The following is a 21,570-nucleotide window of genomic DNA, read 5'->3' on the forward strand; positions in this document are numbered from 1 at the left end:
CTTGGTACTGGTGACCAAGTAGGTGTTGTTCAGGGTGGACCAGTTTCTCTATTACCATTGTAACACTGGCATCAGTGTCCCTGTAGGCCTGAACCTCAACACCATTTATTAGGGGTAGTTGCTTGTACTTATCCATGTTAAGGGGACAAGCAACTAAGGTGGCTAAATCAATAGCACCCTCAGAGACTAACACAGCCTCTGTGGTCTCCCTAACAAGACCAACCCCAACTATGTTACCTGAAGTGAGCCCAGCTACTCCCTTGGATTGGCTATTAGTAGGTTTGCTCCCACCACCACTGCTATTAGTAGGGACACCAGGTGTAGCAGTAGGGGTTGTAGTGGTAGGAGGCTTGGTGCTTTTCTTTGGACAACTGGGATCTGTTGTCCAATGGCCTTTTATTTTACATAAATAGCACCACGGTTTCTTTTCTTTGTTTTCATTTGAAGAGGATTTGGACCCACCAGAGTGTTTTTGTGGGCCTAATGAAGACTCATTTTTAGATTTGTCCCCACCCTTGTCAGAAGACTTACCATCCTTCTTCGTATTGCCATCTTTGTCACCCCCTGTATGAACTTTTCTGTTCACCCTTGTTCTGACCCATTTGTCTGCCTTCTTTCCCAATTCTTGGGGAGAGGTCAGATCAGAGTCCACCAGGTACTGGTGCAACAAATCAGACACACAGTTATTAAGAATATGCTCTCTCAGGATCAAGTTATACAGGCTTTCGTAATCAGTAACTTTACTGCCATGTAACCACCCCTCCAAGGCCTTCACTGAATGGTCAACAAAATCAACCCAGTCTTGTGAAGACTCCTTTTTGGTCTCTCTGAACTTCATCCTGTACTGTTCAGTGGTTAAGCCATAACCATCCAGGAGTGCATTCTTAAGAACTGCAAAATTATTGGCATCACTTTCTTTTACAGTAAGGAGCCTATCCCTACCCTTTCCACTAAATGATAGCCATAGGATAGCAGCCCACTGCCTTTGAGGGACATCCTGTACAACACAGGCCCTCTCAAGTGCAGCAAACCACTTGTTAATGTCATCCCCCTCCTTATAAGGGGGAACTATCTTGTGCAGATTCCTGGAATCATGCTCTTTTGCAGGATGACTATGGGGAATACTGCTGCTGCCACCATGGGTTTCTAAACCCAATTTCTGTCTTTCCCTTTCCACCTCTAAGGACTGCCTATCCAAATCCAGCTGTTGCTTCTTGAGCTTCAGTCTGGTTTGTTCCACTCTCAATCTATTGAGCTCCCTTTCTAACACTCTGTCATCAGGGTGGGTAGGTGAGGCATGTCTAGAGACAGAAGTATGCTGAGATAGAACAGAAGGAGACCTGGCCCTAACAGAAGGCACCCTAATAGCTTGACTAACAGAAACAGCACTTCTACTATGATGAGAAGGGATACTCTTACTGTGATGTGAGACCACACTATCAGTATGGTGTGACTCTACAGCTTTATGGCAATTTTATAATTCTTCAGGGATTCCCTCAGAGACCCTTTTTCAAGAGAGGATTTATTCAAGAGCCTTTTGCTCTCTTGCTTACGATAATTTCTTTGTAAGATTTTCAGTTCCTCAGAGAACCAGGGGACAGAATAAGTCCGATGGTCATTAAAATTAGATATAGTCCGGGGAGCAAGCTCATCAATGGCCCTTTCCAGGCCGTATTCAACACTCTATAGTTTAGAGCCACCTAATGTCTCAGCCATGTCCCAGCCTGTTTTCAAGGCCTGAGGGAAATTGTTTTTATTAATCTTAAACCATGGTCTTTTTAAGGACATGTTGACTAAGGTTCTAACTGGAGGGAGAGGCCAAGCTAGCGTAAAAGATTGTAAGAAATGGTCAGACCAGTCTACTTCCCGAGATTCCCTCCTAGAGATCATGCCAGGCCTAGAAAAAAATAGCATCTAGCCTATGGCCTGCTCGATGAGAAGGTATGCTATCTCCAGAGAGCCAATCCAGGCTCTGCATGAATTTCATAAAATCTAAGTGGAGATTGAAATCACCAAGAACCAGGGCATTCTTGACTAGCAGCAATGGTTCCACCATAGATGGACATGCTGCCAGAAAGCTATTTTGGGGGCCAGGAGGTCTATACAACAGCAAGCCTTCAAAGTCCTGGCTGTTCTGGGTTTTAATTTTAAAATAAGAGCTTTCACAGGTCTGGATATGGCCCTTCTGTTCCTCTAATGTGCAGCTCAGTTCCTCTTTAAAAATAATGGCGAGCCCTCCCCCTCTTTTTCCTGTTCTATCATGTCTTACATAGGAGAAACCTGGAGGGGAGGCAGTAAGGAAATCTGGAATAGAGTCTTCACAGGCCCATGTCTCAGTGACAAAAAGACAGTCCAAATTATCAGTCTTAATCAATTCACTAATTTCCAGAGCATGTTTCACCAGGGAACGGGCATTAATCAACCCCCATACCATGCTGTGTCTGGGAGACTTAACATTCCTCCGTGCGTCAGAGCTGACTACCTCTTCTAAGTGAGTAGCGGCTTTCCAGAGACAGTGTTCACAACTCTGACTTAAGACCTCTGCCGGGTCAAAGCGCCTACAATTAACTTCCCTGGGGGTTTTATTTAAGTAGCGCAAGTCACGATTGGAATATTTAATCAGCTGTTTTGGTCCATAGTGACCGGCCCCTGGCCCCGTCCGGGCACGGACGGGCACAGACGGGCTTGCCTTAGGCGCGCCAGCGGCGCGTCCGCTTTCCTCGCAGCATTTATACAGAATGGACCCCAGAGACCCCGGTAACAATACACGTCAGCAGAAAACCAGACTGCTGACCTCCGAATCCAGTGCCCACACAGAATGTCTGCTGCTAAAGCCGCTAAGGAGGTGGGCTCTTACAGACCCAAACCTCACGGCAGGCAGCAACACCCCGCAGGACCAGGTGAGCACTCGGCACACAATTATTCAAAAAGCCATTTAAAAAAACGCGCCGTGGCTATTTAATTCCAGCCCTCCTCTGCCTTCCCTTTTATAGGCCCCCTTATAAAAACGCCGAATCCAGCAAAATATACGTCAAGAAGAGCCCCCAGCAGATTTATAAAAAGACTCTAAAAACTCTAAAAAAACTCTGGAGATGTACAAATAAATAAATAAACAGTTTTAAAAAGATAGAGCACCAATTATGACCTGGTGGAATGTATTGGGGGATGACCTGCTCTGCTGACACCAACTGACCCCTTACAGTAGTCACACTGGCTCCTGTGTCACGCTGAGCTTCCACCCTTTGCCCATTAGTACTGGCAGGCATGTGGGCTTTTGGCACCATCTCCTTGGGATACTAAGGACACCTCTATCTGCTCCCCAAAGTTAACTGGGACGGTCTCTTTCCCCCTCCCCCCACCCCGCCAGAGTGCTACACTAGCCAACCCAGGTGTCTGCCCTCCGGTGGTGGGGGATGTGCTCTATCGGGCCACGGGGAGTCGCCCTTAGAGTGTCCATGCTTGAAGCACTAAGCATTTGGGGATAAATTTCCCTTTCTGCCTGTCAAAGTACCCTGGCTTCTTCTCAAATTCAGACAGGGGCCGTTTACCAATCCCCCACGCCCCCAGGGAGCTGTTTTGGGGGGGGCGCTTTTAAAAACTCCTTATTTTTACATCCCCTGGGAACCCTGACAACCTTTGTGGGTGTTTCCCCCCCCTTCAGGTACCTTCTGGGACACTCTGGTGCTAACCAAGAGGTCCGCCTCCTCAGCAAGCTTGCTAGGATCAGTCAGCTTACTGTCAACTAGGTGCTGATGCAACTCTGTAAAGCAAACACAGAACATATGCTCTTTCAGGATCAAATTATATAAACCCAAATAGTCATCTACTTTACTGCCCTGCACCCTTCCATTCAGTGCTTTACTGGAGAAATCAAAAAAGTCTACCCAGTTCTGTGTGGAGAGTTTGGTGCTGTCCCTAAATCTCTGACAATACTTCTCAGGGGTCAGCCCAAACTTGGCAAGTAAAGCAGTTTTCATGGGTGCATATATGTTTTGATCCCTTGGATCCAATGCAAGGAGAGTGTCCCTCCCCACTACTGGTACATCCCACCACAAGGTTGCCCCCCACTGCTCTTCAAAAACTCCCTGGGCCCTTAGTGCAATTTCATAAGCAGCCAACCACTTATCAATGTCATCATCCGCCATATAACTTGTCACCACATTCTTGGGTATACAAACCTTCTTGCCTACAGCAGGTCCTGCATGTATCCTGCCACCATCACTGCTGGACTCAGACTGCCTCGCCTTGATTTTCAGCTCTTTGAGACTCAGTTCATGAGCGAACAAAAGTTTCTTTTCAGCCAAGGCTCTCTCAGCTGCAGCCTCAGCTCTCCTCTCCTCTGCCTCTGCCTCTCTCTGAGCTTTCCTTTCCTCTGCCTCCATGTTTAACTTTACCATTTGCAAATTAAATTCTATCCCTCCTTTCCTCTGCGGTCAGGCAATGGCTAGAGACCCTGCTCACTGGTTTACCAGGGAGCACAATTCCAGGGGTAACATCCCCCACTACTGGTGGCAAATCCTCTGAGGGGCCACTCTCTGGCTCCTCCACCTCGACATTTTCTTGTGAACGGGCTGCTGCCGAGGCCCTCAGCGCCTTTTGGTATTCCTCCTTTCTGGAGGCACCCCGGGTAGGTACTCCCATCCTCTTGCAGAACCCTTTCAGTTGGTTAACATAGTATGTCTCCAGCTTGGCTAGGTCAAACTCTTCAGCTCCTGCTTGAGACCCAGCCAGAGACATGTTGAATGAGGATTAATTTAAAATGTCAGGTAGAAAACAAAGTTGCAGAAAAAGATAAAAAATCAAGTTGACCTTCAACTGTGGGTAGGTAGTGTACACGTAGGTATTGTATGTCACTGCACAAATACAAGTCCTATCCTCACAGCTGATTACCAATGTTAGAAATGGAGTCTTTGGTTGGCAGTCAGGTTACCGCCCTGTCCAAGCAAGGACCCTCACTCTAGTCAGGGTAAGTCACACACATTCCAAATTATCTTGTGCCCACCCTCTGGTAGCTTGGCACTGAGCAGTCAGGCTTAACATAGAAGGCAATGTGTAAAGTATTTGTGCGATAAATCATGCAATAAAACACTGCAAGCACCACACCAATACACCACACAGTTTAGAAAAATATGGACTATTTATCTGAGTAGATGAAGGTCAAAACAATCAAAATTTGATAAATGCAAGTTGAAATATCACTTTTGTAATGATAAATAGAGTTGTCAGTTCTTAAAAACAACAATGGTCTCTTTTGAGCGCAAACTACCTGATTTGCGTCTAAATTATCTGCACAGGACCGCAGAGGAGGAGATGCGTGGAAAATGGGGAGGTGTGCGTCAGTTTCTCCGGGTGCACACAGACAATGAGTCAGTGCTCTTCCACACAGCTAGGGCTTTGTGTCGATTTCCGGCGTGCAGACTTGGTTCCTCTTCAGATTGTGGGGTATTTGGACTCCCTGGGGACGATGTGGAGAAATCCTGGGTGTGCGGGACAAAGTCACAGGAGCTGCGTCGATCCGGTGGGTGATGCAGGGAAATTTCTGTCGCACGGCAGGTGCTGCGTCAATTCCTCACGCAGGGCTGTCATTCCGCGATGCGTCAATACAGTGGGCTGTGCGTCGAAGTTCCAGTTGCAACGCTGATGCTGCGTTGATCTCCACTTGGGGAGCCAGGCTGCATCATTCCAGTTCAGCAATGCAGTGATTTTCTCACTGCAGGGCAGGCTGGGCATCAATTTTCGCTGCACAAGGAGTACTTCGTAGAGATGAAGTCTTTTTGGCCTATGACTCCAGGAAACAGGAGGCAAGCTCAATCCAAGCCCTTGGAGAGCACTTCTCAGCAGAGCCAGAGGGCAGCAAGGCAGCAGTTCTTTACATCAAAGCAGTCAGGTGAGTTGGGCAGCCAGGCAGCTTCTCTTAGCAGGTCAAAGGTTCTGGTTCAGAGTTCCTTTCCCAATAGGTATCTTTCAAGAAGTGTCTGAGTTGGTAGGGTCAGAAACCCGGTTTAAATACCCAAATGTGCCTTTGAAGTGGGGGAGACTTCAAGGAGAGGCTTAGAAGTGCACAAGCTCCCCTTTCAGTACAATCCTGTCTGCCAGGGTCCCAGTACGGGGTTTGGCAGTCCATTCTGTGAGGGCAGCCCACTGTCCTTTGAAAAGTAAGTGTCAGGCCCTCCACCCTCCAGCCCAGGAAGACCCATTCAGTATGCAGATGAGTGCAGGTGTGACTGAGCACCCTGTGTTTGTGGTTGTCTGGGTGAAATGCACAAGGGAGTTGTCAACCAACCCAGCCCATGTGTGGCTTGTAAGGCACAGAAGGAATTAAGTGCAGAGAAATGCTCACTTTCTAAAAGTGGCATTTCTGAAATAGTAATATAAAATCCAACTTCACCAGTCAGCAGGACTTTATATTACCACTCTGGCCATACTAAATATGACCTGTTTACCACTTTCTAATCAAAATCTACCACGCAAACAGTTTGAGGGTAGCAATAATGTTAGCCTATGAAAGGAGCAGGCCTCACAGTAGTGGAAAACGAATTTAGGAGTTTTACACTACCAGGACATATAAACTACACAGATACATGTTCTGCCTTAAACCTACACAGCACCCTGCCCTATGGGTTACCTAGGGCATATCTTAGGAGGGACATATATAGAAAGAGGGGAGCTTAAGGCTTGGCAAGTACTTTTAAATGCCAAGTTGAATTGGCAGTGAAACTGAACACGCAGGCTTTGCAATGGCAGGCCTGAGACATGGTTAAGGGGCTACTCATGTGGGTGGCGCAATCAGTGCTGCAGGCCCTCTAGAAGCATTTAATCTACAGGCCCTGGGCACATGTAGTGCACTTTACTAGGGACTTATAAGTAAATTAAATAAGCCAGTTGGGTATGAGCCAATGTCACCATGTTTTAAGGGAGAGAGCGTATGCACTTTAGCACTGGTTAGCTGTGGTAAAGTGCGCAGAGTCCTAAAACCAGCAAAAACAGTGTCAAAAAGTGGAGGGAGGCAGGCAAAAAGTTGAGGGTGACTACCCTAAGACTGTCAGGTCTAACATCCATGTAACAGGGTCAATGTCATGCAAAGCGATTGACTACTGCCCAGCGAGATCGTGCTGTGTAGGAAATGAAAAGAATAAATAGTGTAGAAGCCATTTGGAAAGCATGGAGCCTCGTATGTTTTCAGTAGTTTATCTGTGCTGTAGAGGAAGGCTATACACTGGAAAAGGCACGACGTATACATGCCTTTCACTAATGAAATCAAGCAAATTTTAAAAGGCAAGGCCACGAACCAACCAAACTGACGGGCGTGCGTGGTTAAAATCCCATAGAGAGATTACAATAGGGGCCAGGGCGCTTTTGCGTGCTCAACCCTATAAAGGATAGCAATGTGGGAAGGACTGATGAGTCACCCTAATCAGATGGTGCTGAAGCTCAAACATACCTAAAATAAAGACTGTGGCATCTCATTCTGATAGCCTGCCAGGTGGATTCCACAGAAGAAGCGATTTATGTCTCACTATATGCTACTACACAAATACAAATCTGATCAATGAAACAAACTATTGATTTCACGTGCTGGTACTAAAAATTTCCACCGCCCCCTCCCCTCCCCCGGATGTATGCACAGCCTCACATCCCCTCCCATAACAGTTCTTGCACTTGGATGCTCCTAGATATAGCACTGTGTTGTTCTCAGCTAAATATGCGCTGCATTAAAGACGCACACATATATATATAAAAAAAAAATATATATATATATTATTTTTTTTATATACATACATATGCGCACACACACACACACACACACACACACAGAGTAAACAGGGAATCACATGGAGTGCTAACTTGAGATAACAGGTGTGGTAAACCGTCACTTGATAAACAGGAAAACTGCACCAAAGAGGTGAGTTTGAGACTCCTACTTTCATTTTGAGCATTAAGTTGATGAATGGATAGTTTTCAAAACAACCCTATAACCTTGCAGATACACTTTATGTCATTGTTTCTATGAAGATGTACACGCCTTGTCTGATACTGCAAGAAATACAAAGATTAAAAAAAAACTTACTTCTAGATTAACAACATCTGGATTGAATTTTAAAAGTGTCTTTCCATGGAGGCTTCTCTCTGCTAATTCTATATCCTACAAGAAAAAAAAGTAAGACAACAAACTACAAGTTACTAACCATAGGGATTACTGTACTGACAACCACCCTTCTGCCAAACTCATGGTAAGTCACTCCTGTTAAGGGAGGTAATGGAAACCGAAATCATAAAATATTAAAATATCAGAAGTCAGGTGCAGACTCGTATGACATTTGTTATCCTTGCAGAAGGAACTCAGAGAAACATACAGTGGTAGTAGCTGATGTGTCTAATGTAATCTGACTGGCACAATGAATGCAAGAATCACAATCGTAATATGTAATTACTTATATGTCCTATGCCTACTTAACGCCTTCCATACTCAGGACAGAAATGCCACAAGGTAAAGAAAAAAAGATTGTCTTTTTAGGTCCCTTTGTTGCTAGGTCCAGGATCACCATTTGGAGGGACAGAGGATCTTCAACTTGTTACCGTTAGTGAGCTTGAAGAAGCTGCGTAGGGACTATCTTCTTGTCTCTCAACATCCAATGGCTAGGAAATAAGTGCAGAGAAGCTTCTAGACAGGCCACTATCTATTTAAAAGAGAGACTTTTATAATTTCATGCCTGGAAGCACAATCTTAAGCATAGATTTTGGATGGGGATCGATTCTGACACATTAAACCTATGGTTTAGGTCAACCAAGATATAGCATGTTGTAGAAGGCAGAGGGTGACACAGTAGGGGAGGGAAAAGACTGTGGCTGGGTGGAGAGAGAGTGCAGATCTCCTCCTAGAGTGCTAATGCTAAGGTCTTCAGATCATGAAGCTTCGGAATCTCCAGGAGGAGTTCACAAGACATCAGTGCATTGAGGAACGAAAGCCTGGAGCACAGAAGAACACAACTGTTTTAGTGTACATTTGTAAAGCTTAAAAAGTCCCTTAGGGGACTTCTCATATTTTATCCTTCGACTGCTCGCTGAATGCCCTTCCTAGTACTGGGTTTCATAAACTCATAGGACCCATGTGATGTCCTATTTCTGCCAGTATGGAAAGGACTTCCAAAGCTTTAGAAACTGTTAGGGTAGCTTCATAAAGAGTTTCTAAAGAACATCTACATCCTTATTCCAGTCTTAAACTAGTTTAAAATGCCATCTTCGTGTGGCACAACCAGCATATTCTCATCAAAAAGCTGGGTACAGCAGGGTTGCAGAAGCTTCACAGCTTAAGCACGAGTAAAGCTAGGGATGTCTTTGTAAGGTATTACTTAAGGCTGCATCCCTTGAAAGGGCGTTGACATTATTTGGAGTAAACATTGCAGTAATTTTGTCATCTGCCTACCTTCTTGGGGACGCTCTATCAAGAGGCAATAAGGAAATTCAGGATCCTACCACTATATCTTCAACATGAATGCCTTAACATTTGCCAAATGCAAATTAACAAATATTTTTGGTAAAACAAGCTTCACATCAGAGTCAATAGAAGTACATTTTTTGAAAGAAGTGGAAAAAATGCAGATTTCTGAAACCACACAATTGTAGAGAGCACACAAAAGCGCTCAACTTTGAGAGCTCTCTTTCTTATCTATTGTGCTATCACAACAGAAAAAGCAGCATGTTTTGTCAATATGTGAGAGGGTACTTTCAAAAAGTCTTTTGGAATTGAGCGCAAAGCTTTTGGAATGCCGCTCTCAGATTAAGAACCCATTTTGTTTTGGAGCAGGGTCATCAATTTTTGAAGTTTAAATTGACCAAAGCATCTTCCGTGAGTGGGAGGAAGACTCTCACATTCAAGAGGTGATCCTCCCAAGCGTCATCATACTCTGGGTCTTTAGAACATTCTAGCTCAAGTAGCTCTCACTCAGCCTTGATTCTCCTCCCTCACCATATATTGTTACTAATGTTAAACACATACTAATACCACATTGCATAATGTTCAAGCAAACAACAGTGCCAGAGGAAAGGGAAATAAACCGAGTAACCAGTCACGCCAGGCTGAGGCTACATGGTCAGTTTTTGGTTAGGATTAACCTTGTTTGAGAGGGAGCAGTCAACAATGTGACAAACCAACAGGCTGAAAAGTCTTAAAGAAATATAGCATGCTGTCACTTGTTAGGTGGGGAATATTTCAGACAACGGGGATGCGGAAATGTTTGCAAAATGCATCACTATAAAACAAGATGCGTGACACTTGGCACGCCCATTGCTGTTCCTTCTGAAACATGTCTCCAGACTACGGTTTTATTAACTTGATTATGGTGAATTCTGCAGTTACAGTATTTCATAGACAATGATGTTTGTTTGTTTTTAACAGGATCAACGCATGGTGATAACAGTAGGAACAAATGTCAAGGCTGTGGAAGTTAATAAAACCTTATTGGTGTGCCTGTTGTGCTGATAAAATGATGTGTCCGAAAGATTATTAATTTTACTTGAAATATACGTACCTTTAAAAGAGTCTGATTTCTGACACGTGCTGCACAATATGCTTCCCTACAAGATTCCGATTCAGACTTGAAGTTTTCAAGGTGGGTTTCCATTTGTCGAAGTAGTACAGCTCTTTGAGACAGTCTATAAAAGAACATACAGCAGAAAGCAGTTTGTTCGTTTCAGTGTCAAATTATTTTCTAATGTTATACTATATAAACAGTAACATTTGTCAGACTTGAACCAAAATGGTATCTGGCATAACCTATGTCTGCTTGATACACGAATTCGGGCTTCCACAGTGGCTTTTGTGGTGTCTACACACGAAAACACATATAGAGGGACTTTATTTACATCATAAGATTTTACAAACAATAGAGACCTCCAGCAGCAGCAGATCTTAGAAACTCAGTCTCTCTAGCCTGACCAATTGCCAGACCTGCCCTATGGCATTGCCCATATGGACATTCTCGCCTTGCATGAGATAAATGTCCAACATAACCCCCCCCCACCCCCGCCCAAAAAAACAAGAAAAACACGTGCACACACACACACACACACACACACACACGAAGATAAACACTAAACCTTCCGCTTCCTATACAATCGACACATAAGAAGGCTGTAATAAATCCTGAAGACATTACTCACCTCCCTGCATTAAACCATACATCTCCACAAGCAAAGGAACCCATAATACCTTGCCTCATTTTACTAGATAATCTCAAAATCATTAAGACTATAAACCAAAGCACTTGCCCAGCCACAAGAACAGCACGACATTAAAGAGCATATAAGAGAAAGAACAGCTAATCCTTACTCAACACACCAAGCAACAAAAGTCCAATTGTGGAAAAGAGTGAGCATAGTCCTTACAAACAAGGGAGAAGAGCTTCACTATTCCTACACAATTCGATCGACATCTCCGTGGAGGAGGTACAACATGCATCATATTAATCTTTTTAATTATTACTTTTATTATTGATTTTAGAGTGGAAAACGATCACAGAACAACATCGTGCACAGATAGCAACACCAGGGTAACATCAAGTGAGAGGAAAAAGAATGATGATAACAAGCAAGATAGAGTAAATGGTGAGAGGTCTCAGCAATAAAAAAAAGTCAACAAGTCAAAAATCAAAAATAACAGCCCAAATGTGTAGGAATCTGGCTCTCTGTATAGTGCACCAAAATAAGAGACTGTGCAGAGAGGCCAGTGGATCCCCAACTGGTATTACTGAGGTAAAAGTAGATAGGACTAATGCACTATTTGTGGTAGTGTGGGAGAGCAGTTAGGCTTATCAGGGGGTAGTGCTAAGCATTCGTTGTACTCATAGAGGCAATAAATGAGACACACACGATCAAAGAATAATTCCGAGACCAATTAAAAAAAATAGCATATCTTTTTATATGTTTTAAACCCAAGAACTTCGTAATCAGGTAAGTAGATTTTCAAGCATAAAAACGTTGCAGTTAAAAAAAAAAAAAAAAAAATCAACACGTAGTACAATTGTCCAGTTCAGCAATGTTAATCTATGGGTGAAAAACAAGAATGCAGTTTTACAGGTAAGTATACTACTTACAAATCCAGTCTTTGGGATTTTAGGTCAAAACCAGGCAAGGTTCAAATCAGTACCAAAAGGTCACCGTCAGCAGCACAGGGGCAGCCGGGTGCACTGATCAAATTCGGAGTTGGGTGCCCAATGCTAACCAAAGGAGACTGGGGGTGAATGAAGATGCTCTGCTCACGGGTGAGTAAAGAGGTGTAAGGGGTCGATCTCCTGTGTTTGAGGCAAGTACAAAGGGGGCACAAGGCAGCCCCAAACTTTCACCCTCAGCGGCACAGGGGTGGCTGGGTGCAGAGTGCTAACACGGTGTTGGTGACCCAATGTTAACCAGTGGGGACTGGGGTTAACCAAAGATGCGCTGTTCACAGGTGAGTAAAGCGGAGTCAGGGGTCAATCTCCTGGGGCTGAGGTAAGCACAGGAGGGGGGGGTCGGTGGTGGCACATGGCAGCAGCAAACTTACACCCTCAGCAGCACAGGGGCGACCGGTTGCAGAGGGCCAACACAGCATTGGATACCCAATGCAAGTCAATGGGGGAGATCAGTTTTAGAAAAAGGCTGCAGGCTCAGGCCAGGAGGCTGAATGAAGAAAACCCCCAGTTTCCCTGGTATGTTCTAATGCTACGGGACATAGGGACACCGACGGTCCAGCTCCACAAGACCCAGTGGCTCCGGGTGCAGGGAAGTTGTTTGGCATTGGGAACAGCTTACCAGACAGGTTGCAGTTAGGGGGGGAATCTTCGGTTTGAGGCTTTAGGCTTTGAGGCAGGTGTCAGCCCACAGTGGTCTCAGAATCAGTAGGGAACCTTCACAGAACTGGTCGGCCACTTGGACTGGTCAGGTGCTGAGGTGGGTCCGGAGGCAGTTTCGCAGTTCCTCAGGGCAGAGTTCTTTTCTTTTAAAGTTGGTTTCTTCTTGAACAGATCCGCTGTTCTCAGGAGATCTTGATATTTGTCAAAGACAGGCAGTACTCCCAAAGCTTTAAAGGTCGCTGGGAAGCAGGACAGGTCATCTTTTGGCACAGGATCGTCTAGGGCTACAGACAGCCCAGTAGGGCTGGGTCTCAAGCCAGTTGGTGTCTGTAGTCTTCTCTCCTGGTGCGACTTTGTAGAATCTGAGTTCTAGTGTTCAGGGGTGCTAATGAAATACTCATTTTAGGGGTGTTACAGGGAGTGGCAGGCGGTAGCCAATGGACTGATCACCTACAGGGTGATTACACTCTTCTTATGACCACTTCCGCTGGGAAGTGGGAGAAATTTAAAAAGTAGTGTCCACTTCAGCCTGTCCACCTTAGGGGTGGGACTGGCATGAAGTGGGCACCTAATTTAACACATTTTACTGCCTGTGCTGCCGCCAGAAGTGAGTTCAAGACAGGGGGGGTTGGTCATCTCAACCATCTGGAGAGACCTGGGTCGTATTACAAGGGTCGCAAGGTCTTTGAAGCTTCCCGCCCTAGAATGTCCACCCTGCCTGGGAGAGAAGGTAAGACCTTTGCTCAGTTCAGGCTTTTGTCTCTTGGCCTCGAGAGCACTGGCTTTCACCGTGGGGGTCCAGAAACAAGTCTGCGGTGGCTAAACTGGTCAGGATCAGTCAGTCAACACACTAGTAGTTGGTAGGATTTCAGGGGACATCTCTAAGGTGCCCTCTGTGTGGTTTTACTAATAAATCCGTCACTGGGGTCAGTGAGGGTTTATTATTCCGAGATGTTTCGTACCAACGATTCCAGGATTGAGAGAAACCATCATGTAGCTGAGGAACTCGTAGTGACCAGTGCCCAGCACATGCATTTAAAATGGGTTACCTGTGCACTATGTCTCAGAATCGACAGAGGCATAGCAGGGGCATATCTGCTCATGCATATATGTCCTCACATGTAATATAATGCACCCTGCCTTAGGGCTCTAAGGATTGCTAGAGGGATGACTTACATATATTGCATGCAGTGTTAGGGGACGTGGCACACAGGCTTTGTGCCATGTTGTGTTTTCAATTTTGGGAGCACCTTGTCATGCAGCCTGCAATGGCTGTCTGCATAAGATTGGTGCTGGGTCCTTCAGAGTGGCACAAGTTGTGCTGCAGCTCTGATGGGCCCTCTTCAGTACCCATGCCCTAGATACCAGGGGTGCCATTTTTTAGAGGCTTATAGGGGGCTGAGGGGCCTGGTCACTTAGGGATCAAGTGACCAGGTGTCTGTTTTAAGGAAGGAGAACTGGCACTGGGTACCTAGTTAGCAGGAACCCAGTGCACTAAAAACCAGGAACCAAAAGATGGGGCTATTGCAACCAGAACCCAGCTCCCTACAAAATGCATTTGAGGTGTTAAGGCCCTTCCCCCCATGCACTATAAAACAGCGGATTCCAGTTAAATAAAAACTGAAAGAATAAAGCCCACCACTCAGACATCGTAGGAGCTATGGAGTTAATCCAATATCTTGCAATGCATAGTCGGGCAAAAATAATGGTGATTCATAAGATCCCAGTCTATCTAAAGCCACAGTCCAATTTATGTGCCAACATGATCTATTTTACAGACAGCTGGAGATCGAACCCCATAAGCAAAGAAAGAACCTGACTCAGACTACACCAGAAACCTGAAGAGAGGGGCAACTGCCAAACATATAGACAATGTCGACTGAATATACGCTGCATTTAGGGCAAAACGTTTGATCATAAGAATAGTTTCTAGCCCACTTGCACGTTCTCTCAGGAGTATAATATAGCATGGACAAAGTTTTAAACTGTTGCAGCTTATAGCTAACCAAGAGGACAGTGCGATTAATTATGTCAAAAGAACTGATAATTTATTCAGAAGGAATGTCTGGCTAGAACCTGATGCACCATTTAGGCGCCACATGTACAGATCATTGACTATATTGGCAAAAATAATCTTATATTGTACACCGATCCGTAATTTACCAGTGGTGGTAAAAAGATACGACAAGATGTCTGGATCAGCACCCACTGTGACAGATGTGTCCTTATGCAGAAAAAACTTGCAGAGCTGCAAATATTTTTTTGAAAAAAAGACTGCTGCAGGAGATGATGCAACATTCCTACAGTTGAGAAAGAACAGAGACCAATATAATAAAAAATCTGCCGGATAGTTTTCAGTCCCTTGTTATACCCGAGCTTAGCCACTGAGTCACGATAAGTAGAAGATTTGGATTTCCCCATAAAGTTGTACATCTATGGTAGAGAGTAACTGGAACGTATCTCGTCCCTGATTCAAACAATATCTTTAATGATCTTGAATCAAACCCACTTGAAATATTTGGGAACCGAGTGCCTAGGTATCAAAAACCTGATATCAGGGCACAGTGCCATTTGATATCCTGATGGAGCCAAAAACGAGATCCTGGTCAATCAATAAATTCCCTCAATGGGCTCCAAAAGATGTCCATAAATTGAGCTTAACATTGGGTAGCTGAAGACCCCTTTCCCCATTATACGGAGTTGTAAATAACAAACAGCTGCCTGCTTCACTTATAGCCCAAGATGAATCTACTTGAGCACCCTCTAGATGTTTAAAACATTGTCAGCCAGTAAGGGGAGGGTGGGGGGGTCTTGCCCTGTGCAGCCTGGGACCCCCCTGCCCCTAGTTGGGGACGTACTACCATTTGAAGAAGCAGCTTGACAGTTGCCAGTGTTGATCTGAAAACCAGGCTTTCCCTTGTTGTAGTTAGAAATGACTGCCGTATTGGAGGTTCTCTCTATAGAGGTGACTCAACCCCGCGATAGGCTGCCTTTTGACTGTCGTACAGATAATCTACTTGTATACTTGCATCTGTGCTCTTCTGTGTACAAGTCTCTGCTTTACAGCCACCATAACCACCACTGGCTTCTCTGGTCCCCCAAGGTTGTTAGAGGTGTTATAATTGTCCCTTAAGGACTCCTCCTGGAGACCCCTCACAGAGTGCTGCCCTTCCATAAGCTGGCACTGCTTTGATATCTGGAATCATGGCGGAAGCCAGTGCTGGATCTGCTTTTTTAGAACAGTCAAATTAGTCGATAAATTTTTCTTCCAGGAAGTAATGCCACCCTTGTAAAGTACACTTAACGTTCTGCCGACAGGGGTTTGTGGGGAGTTATGGGGGAGGGGCAGAGCATAGTTTTTGATGCAAGGCTCTCATCTCCCTGGACCCCCTTAGAACTAGAAAAAGATCCGGTCAGAGATCACGCTAGCGCTAGCACTTGAAATAACAGGAGAAGGGTTAGAGCAGGAGTCTGATGGAGCAACAATGTTTCCTTGAGAGACAGCAGCAGCAGAAACATTGAAGCCAGTCTCTAAAGCAAACGGTGCTGTAGAAACAGACTAAACATCCGAAGGTGACTCACTAAAGCTGATGGCATCAATCAGCAATCCCACAATTGGCGAGTGTGCAGGGGGTTGATTGGTCCTCTGAAAATTCGTGCAGCAACTTGCTGGCCCCAGCCTCAGAGGGTAACAACTTGATTATCAGGTGTCCAATATGGATCGCAGAACGCCTCTCTGTCCCCGTTTGAGAACTGAGTCTGGGAACTACCGCTCTCAAAGAGACACAAGCAGTGAAGTGAGCCCCCTGTGGAACCCGCTCAGATTAGCTGTGGCTATATCCGGGCAATGAAGGGCAAGAGTTAGAAGAAAGATCCGTCAGGGACTGGTGAATCTGCCCAACAAGACCTGAGGGCAAGGCAGCCTCATTGGCAGGAAGCAGCAGCTCGGGCGCTAAAGGTGAGGGTAGGTGGTCAGCAGAAAAGAGAGAGCCCAGTACCATAGATGAGTCACAGGCGGCTGGTTCTGTAACTGAAGATGAAATCCAAAAAAAACCTCTATACTGACGTTTTAGTGAAAAACAGAAGATAAGTACTGTTGAAACTGTGCCAACCTAGCTCACAAGAAAACACAAGACTACCTACTCTAATCCCCACTAAACAAACACTCTTTCCAGGTCACCATATTATAGATATCAGCGTATTGAGAAGGATGTAGTCTTCTACACAAATCAAGTGTGCAGTATGTCCCAAATGACTTCAATTTTTAAGGAGTGCTGTAATAATCATGCATAATTGCTATCAAATGGTCAAATGTAAAGAACACACAACAGCGCCTATTTACAGAATACTGAATACATACTTGCTTAGAAGCCCGGACCTTTTACTATACGACAATATCTACAACAGGTCATACCGGCTACTGTTTGCTTAGATGTTGTGGGGATTACAACAGATGAAATGCTCTTGAAACTGGGCACCTTTGCCACATGGTCCAGCTGATGTTCTGAAAGTCTTGGAAGTCCAACACTCAACTTGTCAGACTTTCTGAAGCAGCTTCTCTTAGGGCCAGATGTATCATCTGATTTTGCACTCGCAAACAGCGAAATCGTCCGTTTGCGATTGCAAAATCGGGGTCTGCAATGCATCAACTGCATTCGCAGACCAAAAAATGAAAATCGCAAAAATTGCGATTTTCTGCGTTGCAACCTGGATTTTGCGAATCGCAATTTGCGATTTGCAAAATCCAGGTCGCAAAGCAATTCTGCCGAAAATCACAAATTGCGATTTTTCGCAGAATGGTATTTTGCACTTGCAAAATACCATGACCTGCAACCAGGTGGTAACCTGGTGCAAAATTAAAAAATGCAGTACAACTGCATTTTTAAATTAGATATGTAAAGCACACATGCCCTTTTGGCATGTGTGTACTTTACATGTGCAAAAAAAAAAAAAAATGGGGTGCAGGAGAGGGGGCCTTAGGCCCCCAGCACCCTGGCCCTTTGCTTTTCCCAAATTGCGATTTCTGTTTCAGAAATCGCAATTTGCGAAATGCAAAAAATGGGGCCAGTATCGCAATTTGCGATTCGGTAATTGCATTCACGATTTTTAAGAAATCACAATTACCGAATCGCAAATGTGATACATGGCCCTTTGCGAGTCGGTAATTGCGATTTCTTAAAAATCGCAATTACTGAATCGCAATGGGCCAGATTCATATATCTGGCCCTTAGTCTCTTGACAGGCAACCTGAATATTAGGAACAGCACTCAGGGGCATGTCTCACTCCAGCTGGGTATAGTCAAGGTCCAATTGCTACTAGTTAGCTTGGCATTCCAGTACAAAAACTGTTTTCAGCTTCTGCCAGCTTACTGATCCTTGCAGTCCACTTCTTATTTCTGGATACAGGTGTGAGCAGATTCAGACCCTCTGGACGCTACACAGGTCACAGACAGAAGGTCCAGTCCTCTTCAGTTCTTCCTCCGGTCCAGATATGTTCTCATGAACTGTGGCTGATGTAAAACTTCTGAAGGCGTTACTTTCCAGTATTTGAGATAACATCTGGACACTCCATAACCTATGAGAAAAATCTTCTCAACTCTATCCTTTCTGGCTTTTATAGCACATCTTGTTTGCCTTTACTGCAAACTACCTCTGGTGTGCTATTTCGAGGCAAATCCAATAAGGCAGCACCCTTCTGTTCTTTGAGATATCTGGTGTGCAACCTGGGGGAATGTTTAGGGAAATGTGCAGTCCACTCATCCTCACCTACGCCAAACCGGTTCTGGGACCAGCTCATCCTTCAATGGGTTCGTGACAAGCGAACTACAGATGTGTCAGGAAAAAAAAAAAATCTCCCTAGGTATCTCTTTAAAATTTAAGCATGAGGCCTTTCAAGTTAATGAAGTTCCAGAGTCCTCCCCAGCGGTCATTCCTGAGCTGACAAGAGTCACATACCTTAAACCAATGGGAAGCACTGATAGAGGCCAGCAGTTAGCAGGTTAATGCCGATTAGGCAACTGGAGGTTCGGGCAGACAAAGTCTAACTTTTTATAAGTAACTCTTTGTTAGACCTGACAGCCTTAGGGTGGTCACCCCTAACTTTTTGCCTGCCTCCCTCCACTTTTTGGACACTGTTTTTGCTGGTTTTTAGACTCTGCACACTTTACCACTGCTAACCAGTGCTAAAGTGCATATGATCTCTCCCTTTAAACATGGTACCCAATTGGGCTATTTAATTTACTTAGAAGTCCCTAGTAGAGTGCACTATATGTGCCCAGGGCCTGTAGATTAAATGCTACTAGTGGGCCTGCAGCACTGATTGTGCCACCCACTTAAGTGGCCCATTTACTGTGTCTCAAGCCTGCCATTGCAAGGCCTGTGTATGCAGCTTCACTGCCAATTCGACCTGGCATTTAAAATTACTCGCCAAGCTTAAAACTTCCCTTTTTCTACATATAAGACACCCCTAAGGTATGCCCTACGTAACTCATAGGGCAGGGTGCTGTGTAGGTAAAAGGCAGGACATGTAAACTCCGTAGTTTACATGTCCTGGTACTCTAAAACTCCTAAATTCGTTTTTACACTGCTGTGAGGCCTACTCCCTTCATAGCCTAACATTGGGGCTGCCCTCATACATTGTTTGAGTGGTAGCTGCGGATCTGAAAGGAGAAGGAAGGTCATATTTAGTATGGCCAGAATGGTGATATAAAATCCCTCTGACTGGTGAAGTTGGATTTAATATTACTATTTTAGAAATGCCACTTTTAGAAAGTGAGCATTTCTCTACACTTAAATCTATCTGTGCCTTACAATCCACGTCTGGCTGGGTTTAGTGGACAGCTCCTTGTGAATTCACTCAGACACATCCAAAACACACAATACTCACCCTCTCTTGCATACATCTGCATTTTGAATGGGTCTTCCTGGGATAGGAGGGTGGAGGGCCTATTCTCACACAAAGGACTGCCACACCCCCTACTGGGACCCTGGCAGACAGGATTGAACTGAAAGGGGACCTGGTGCACTTCCAAGCCACTCTTTGAAGTCCCCCCACTTCAAAGGCACATTTGGGTATATAAACAGGGCCTCTGCCCCCTCCAACTCAAACACTTCCTGGAGAAGAAACCTGAACCAGAACCTGCAACCTGCAACCTGCCAAGAAGAACTGCCTGGCTGCAAAAGGACTCACCTGACTGCTTTCTGTGAAGGACTGCTGCCTTGCTGTTGCCCTGCTGCCTTGCTGCTCTCTGGCTGTGGTGAAGAAGTGCTCTCCAAGGGCTTGTATGGAGCTTGCATCCTGTTCCCTGAAGTCTCAGGACCAAAAAAAAGACTACTCTCTTGCAACTGGACTCCTTGTGTGGCGAAAATTTGACGCACAGCTTGCTAAAACCAACGCACAGCCTGCCCCACAGTGAGCAATTCACCACACGCCGAACCAGAACGACGCAGCGCGACTTCGCAAGGAGAAGATCGATGTGGCGCCTGTTTTGCGACCGGAACTTCGATGCACGGCCCACCGGATCGACGCACAGCCGACCTGGGGCGACACAGCCTGACTTCCAAAGGGGAATCGACGTGGCGCCTGCCAACTGGGAGAAAATTCCACGCAACGCCCACCGGATCGACGCAGCGCTTGTGACTTCGTTCTGCAAGCCCAGGATTCCACGCACAGACCCTGGGGTGTCTGAAAACCCTGCAACATGAAGACGATCCACGACTGAGCGCCAGAAATCAACACACAGCCGTCCCTGCGTGGAAACTAAATGACGCATCGCTGTGTGCGGCCCGAGAAATGGACGCACACCCCTTTGTTTCCACACTTCTCATCCTCTGCGGCCCTTTGCAGAGATTTTTCCACACGAGCCAGGTACTTTGGGCTTGAAAGATACTTTGTTTGCTTTAAAAAGACTTAAGACACTTTCAATCACTTTTCAGTGTTATCTCTACATTTACTTATTACATCTTTGATCGTTTTGACCTGCATTTATCAAGATAAATATCATATATTTTCTAAACATGGTGTGGTGTATTTTTGTGTTTCTATATGGTGGTATTGTATGATTTATTGCACAAATACTTTACACATTGCCTTCTAAGTTAAGCCTGACTGCTCATAGCCAAGCTATCAGAGGGTGTGCACAGGATAATTTGGATTGTGTGTGACTTACCCTAACTAGAGTGAGGGTCCTTGCTTGGACAGGGGGTAACCCGACTGCCAACCAAAGACCCCATTTCTAACACTCTTCCTAAATATTCATCATTGAATTACATTTTCAATAAGTAGTAAACAGAGTGGTTGAATCATTCCACTAGTTTGTCCCAAAATAAAACATAGCAAATGTATTATTTTAGCTGAACTTTAGTTTTACTCATGTAAATGATTACCACCCTGAACAGTGAAAATTGCTTTTGAAGGCTAGAAACTGAAGGTGCATTCCAATACTAAATATTTACATGTACCACTTTTGAAGACTAGGCACCCTACCCTGTGTCTACAAGGCCTACTTAGGGTGACTTATTTGATACCTAACGGTAGGGTTCTTTCTTGTCAAAATGGTTATTATTACAGGTCTAAAAGGTGCAGCAGTCAGACTACTCATGTAGGTTGTATCCGTGCTTTGTTTGTTAGACTAGTAGACAGTGCTACATGTGCTGCAGCCCACACAACATTTAAATTTCCATGTTATATTTGTATATTCATGCACCATATTCTATGGCCTTATTGGAAAATTAAACATGCTAT

The 21,570-nt window shown here is 44.9% G+C and overlaps 1 protein-coding gene across 2 annotated transcripts in view; it reads right to left on the bottom strand.

Annotated features, from left to right (window-relative positions):
* The window catches only part of CEP15 (centrosomal protein 15), an 86,069-nt gene that overhangs the window by 30,243 nt on the left and 34,256 nt on the right, over window positions 1-21,570 (bottom strand). For both annotated transcript variants that reach the window (XM_069206535.1, XM_069206536.1), the window contains exons 3-4: window positions 10,530-10,653; window positions 8,069-8,143 (exon numbers count right to left, since the gene is read on the bottom strand). In XM_069206535.1, coding sequence (XP_069062636.1) covers window positions 8,069-8,143; window positions 10,530-10,653 — 199 coding nt within the window. The remainder of the gene's footprint in view (window positions 1-8,068; window positions 8,144-10,529; window positions 10,654-21,570) is intronic.

The sequence above is a fragment of the Pleurodeles waltl genome, chromosome 9 (genome assembly GCF_031143425.1).
Source record: "Pleurodeles waltl isolate 20211129_DDA chromosome 9, aPleWal1.hap1.20221129, whole genome shotgun sequence".
Classification (NCBI taxonomy): domain Eukaryota; kingdom Metazoa; phylum Chordata; class Amphibia; order Caudata; family Salamandridae; genus Pleurodeles; species Pleurodeles waltl.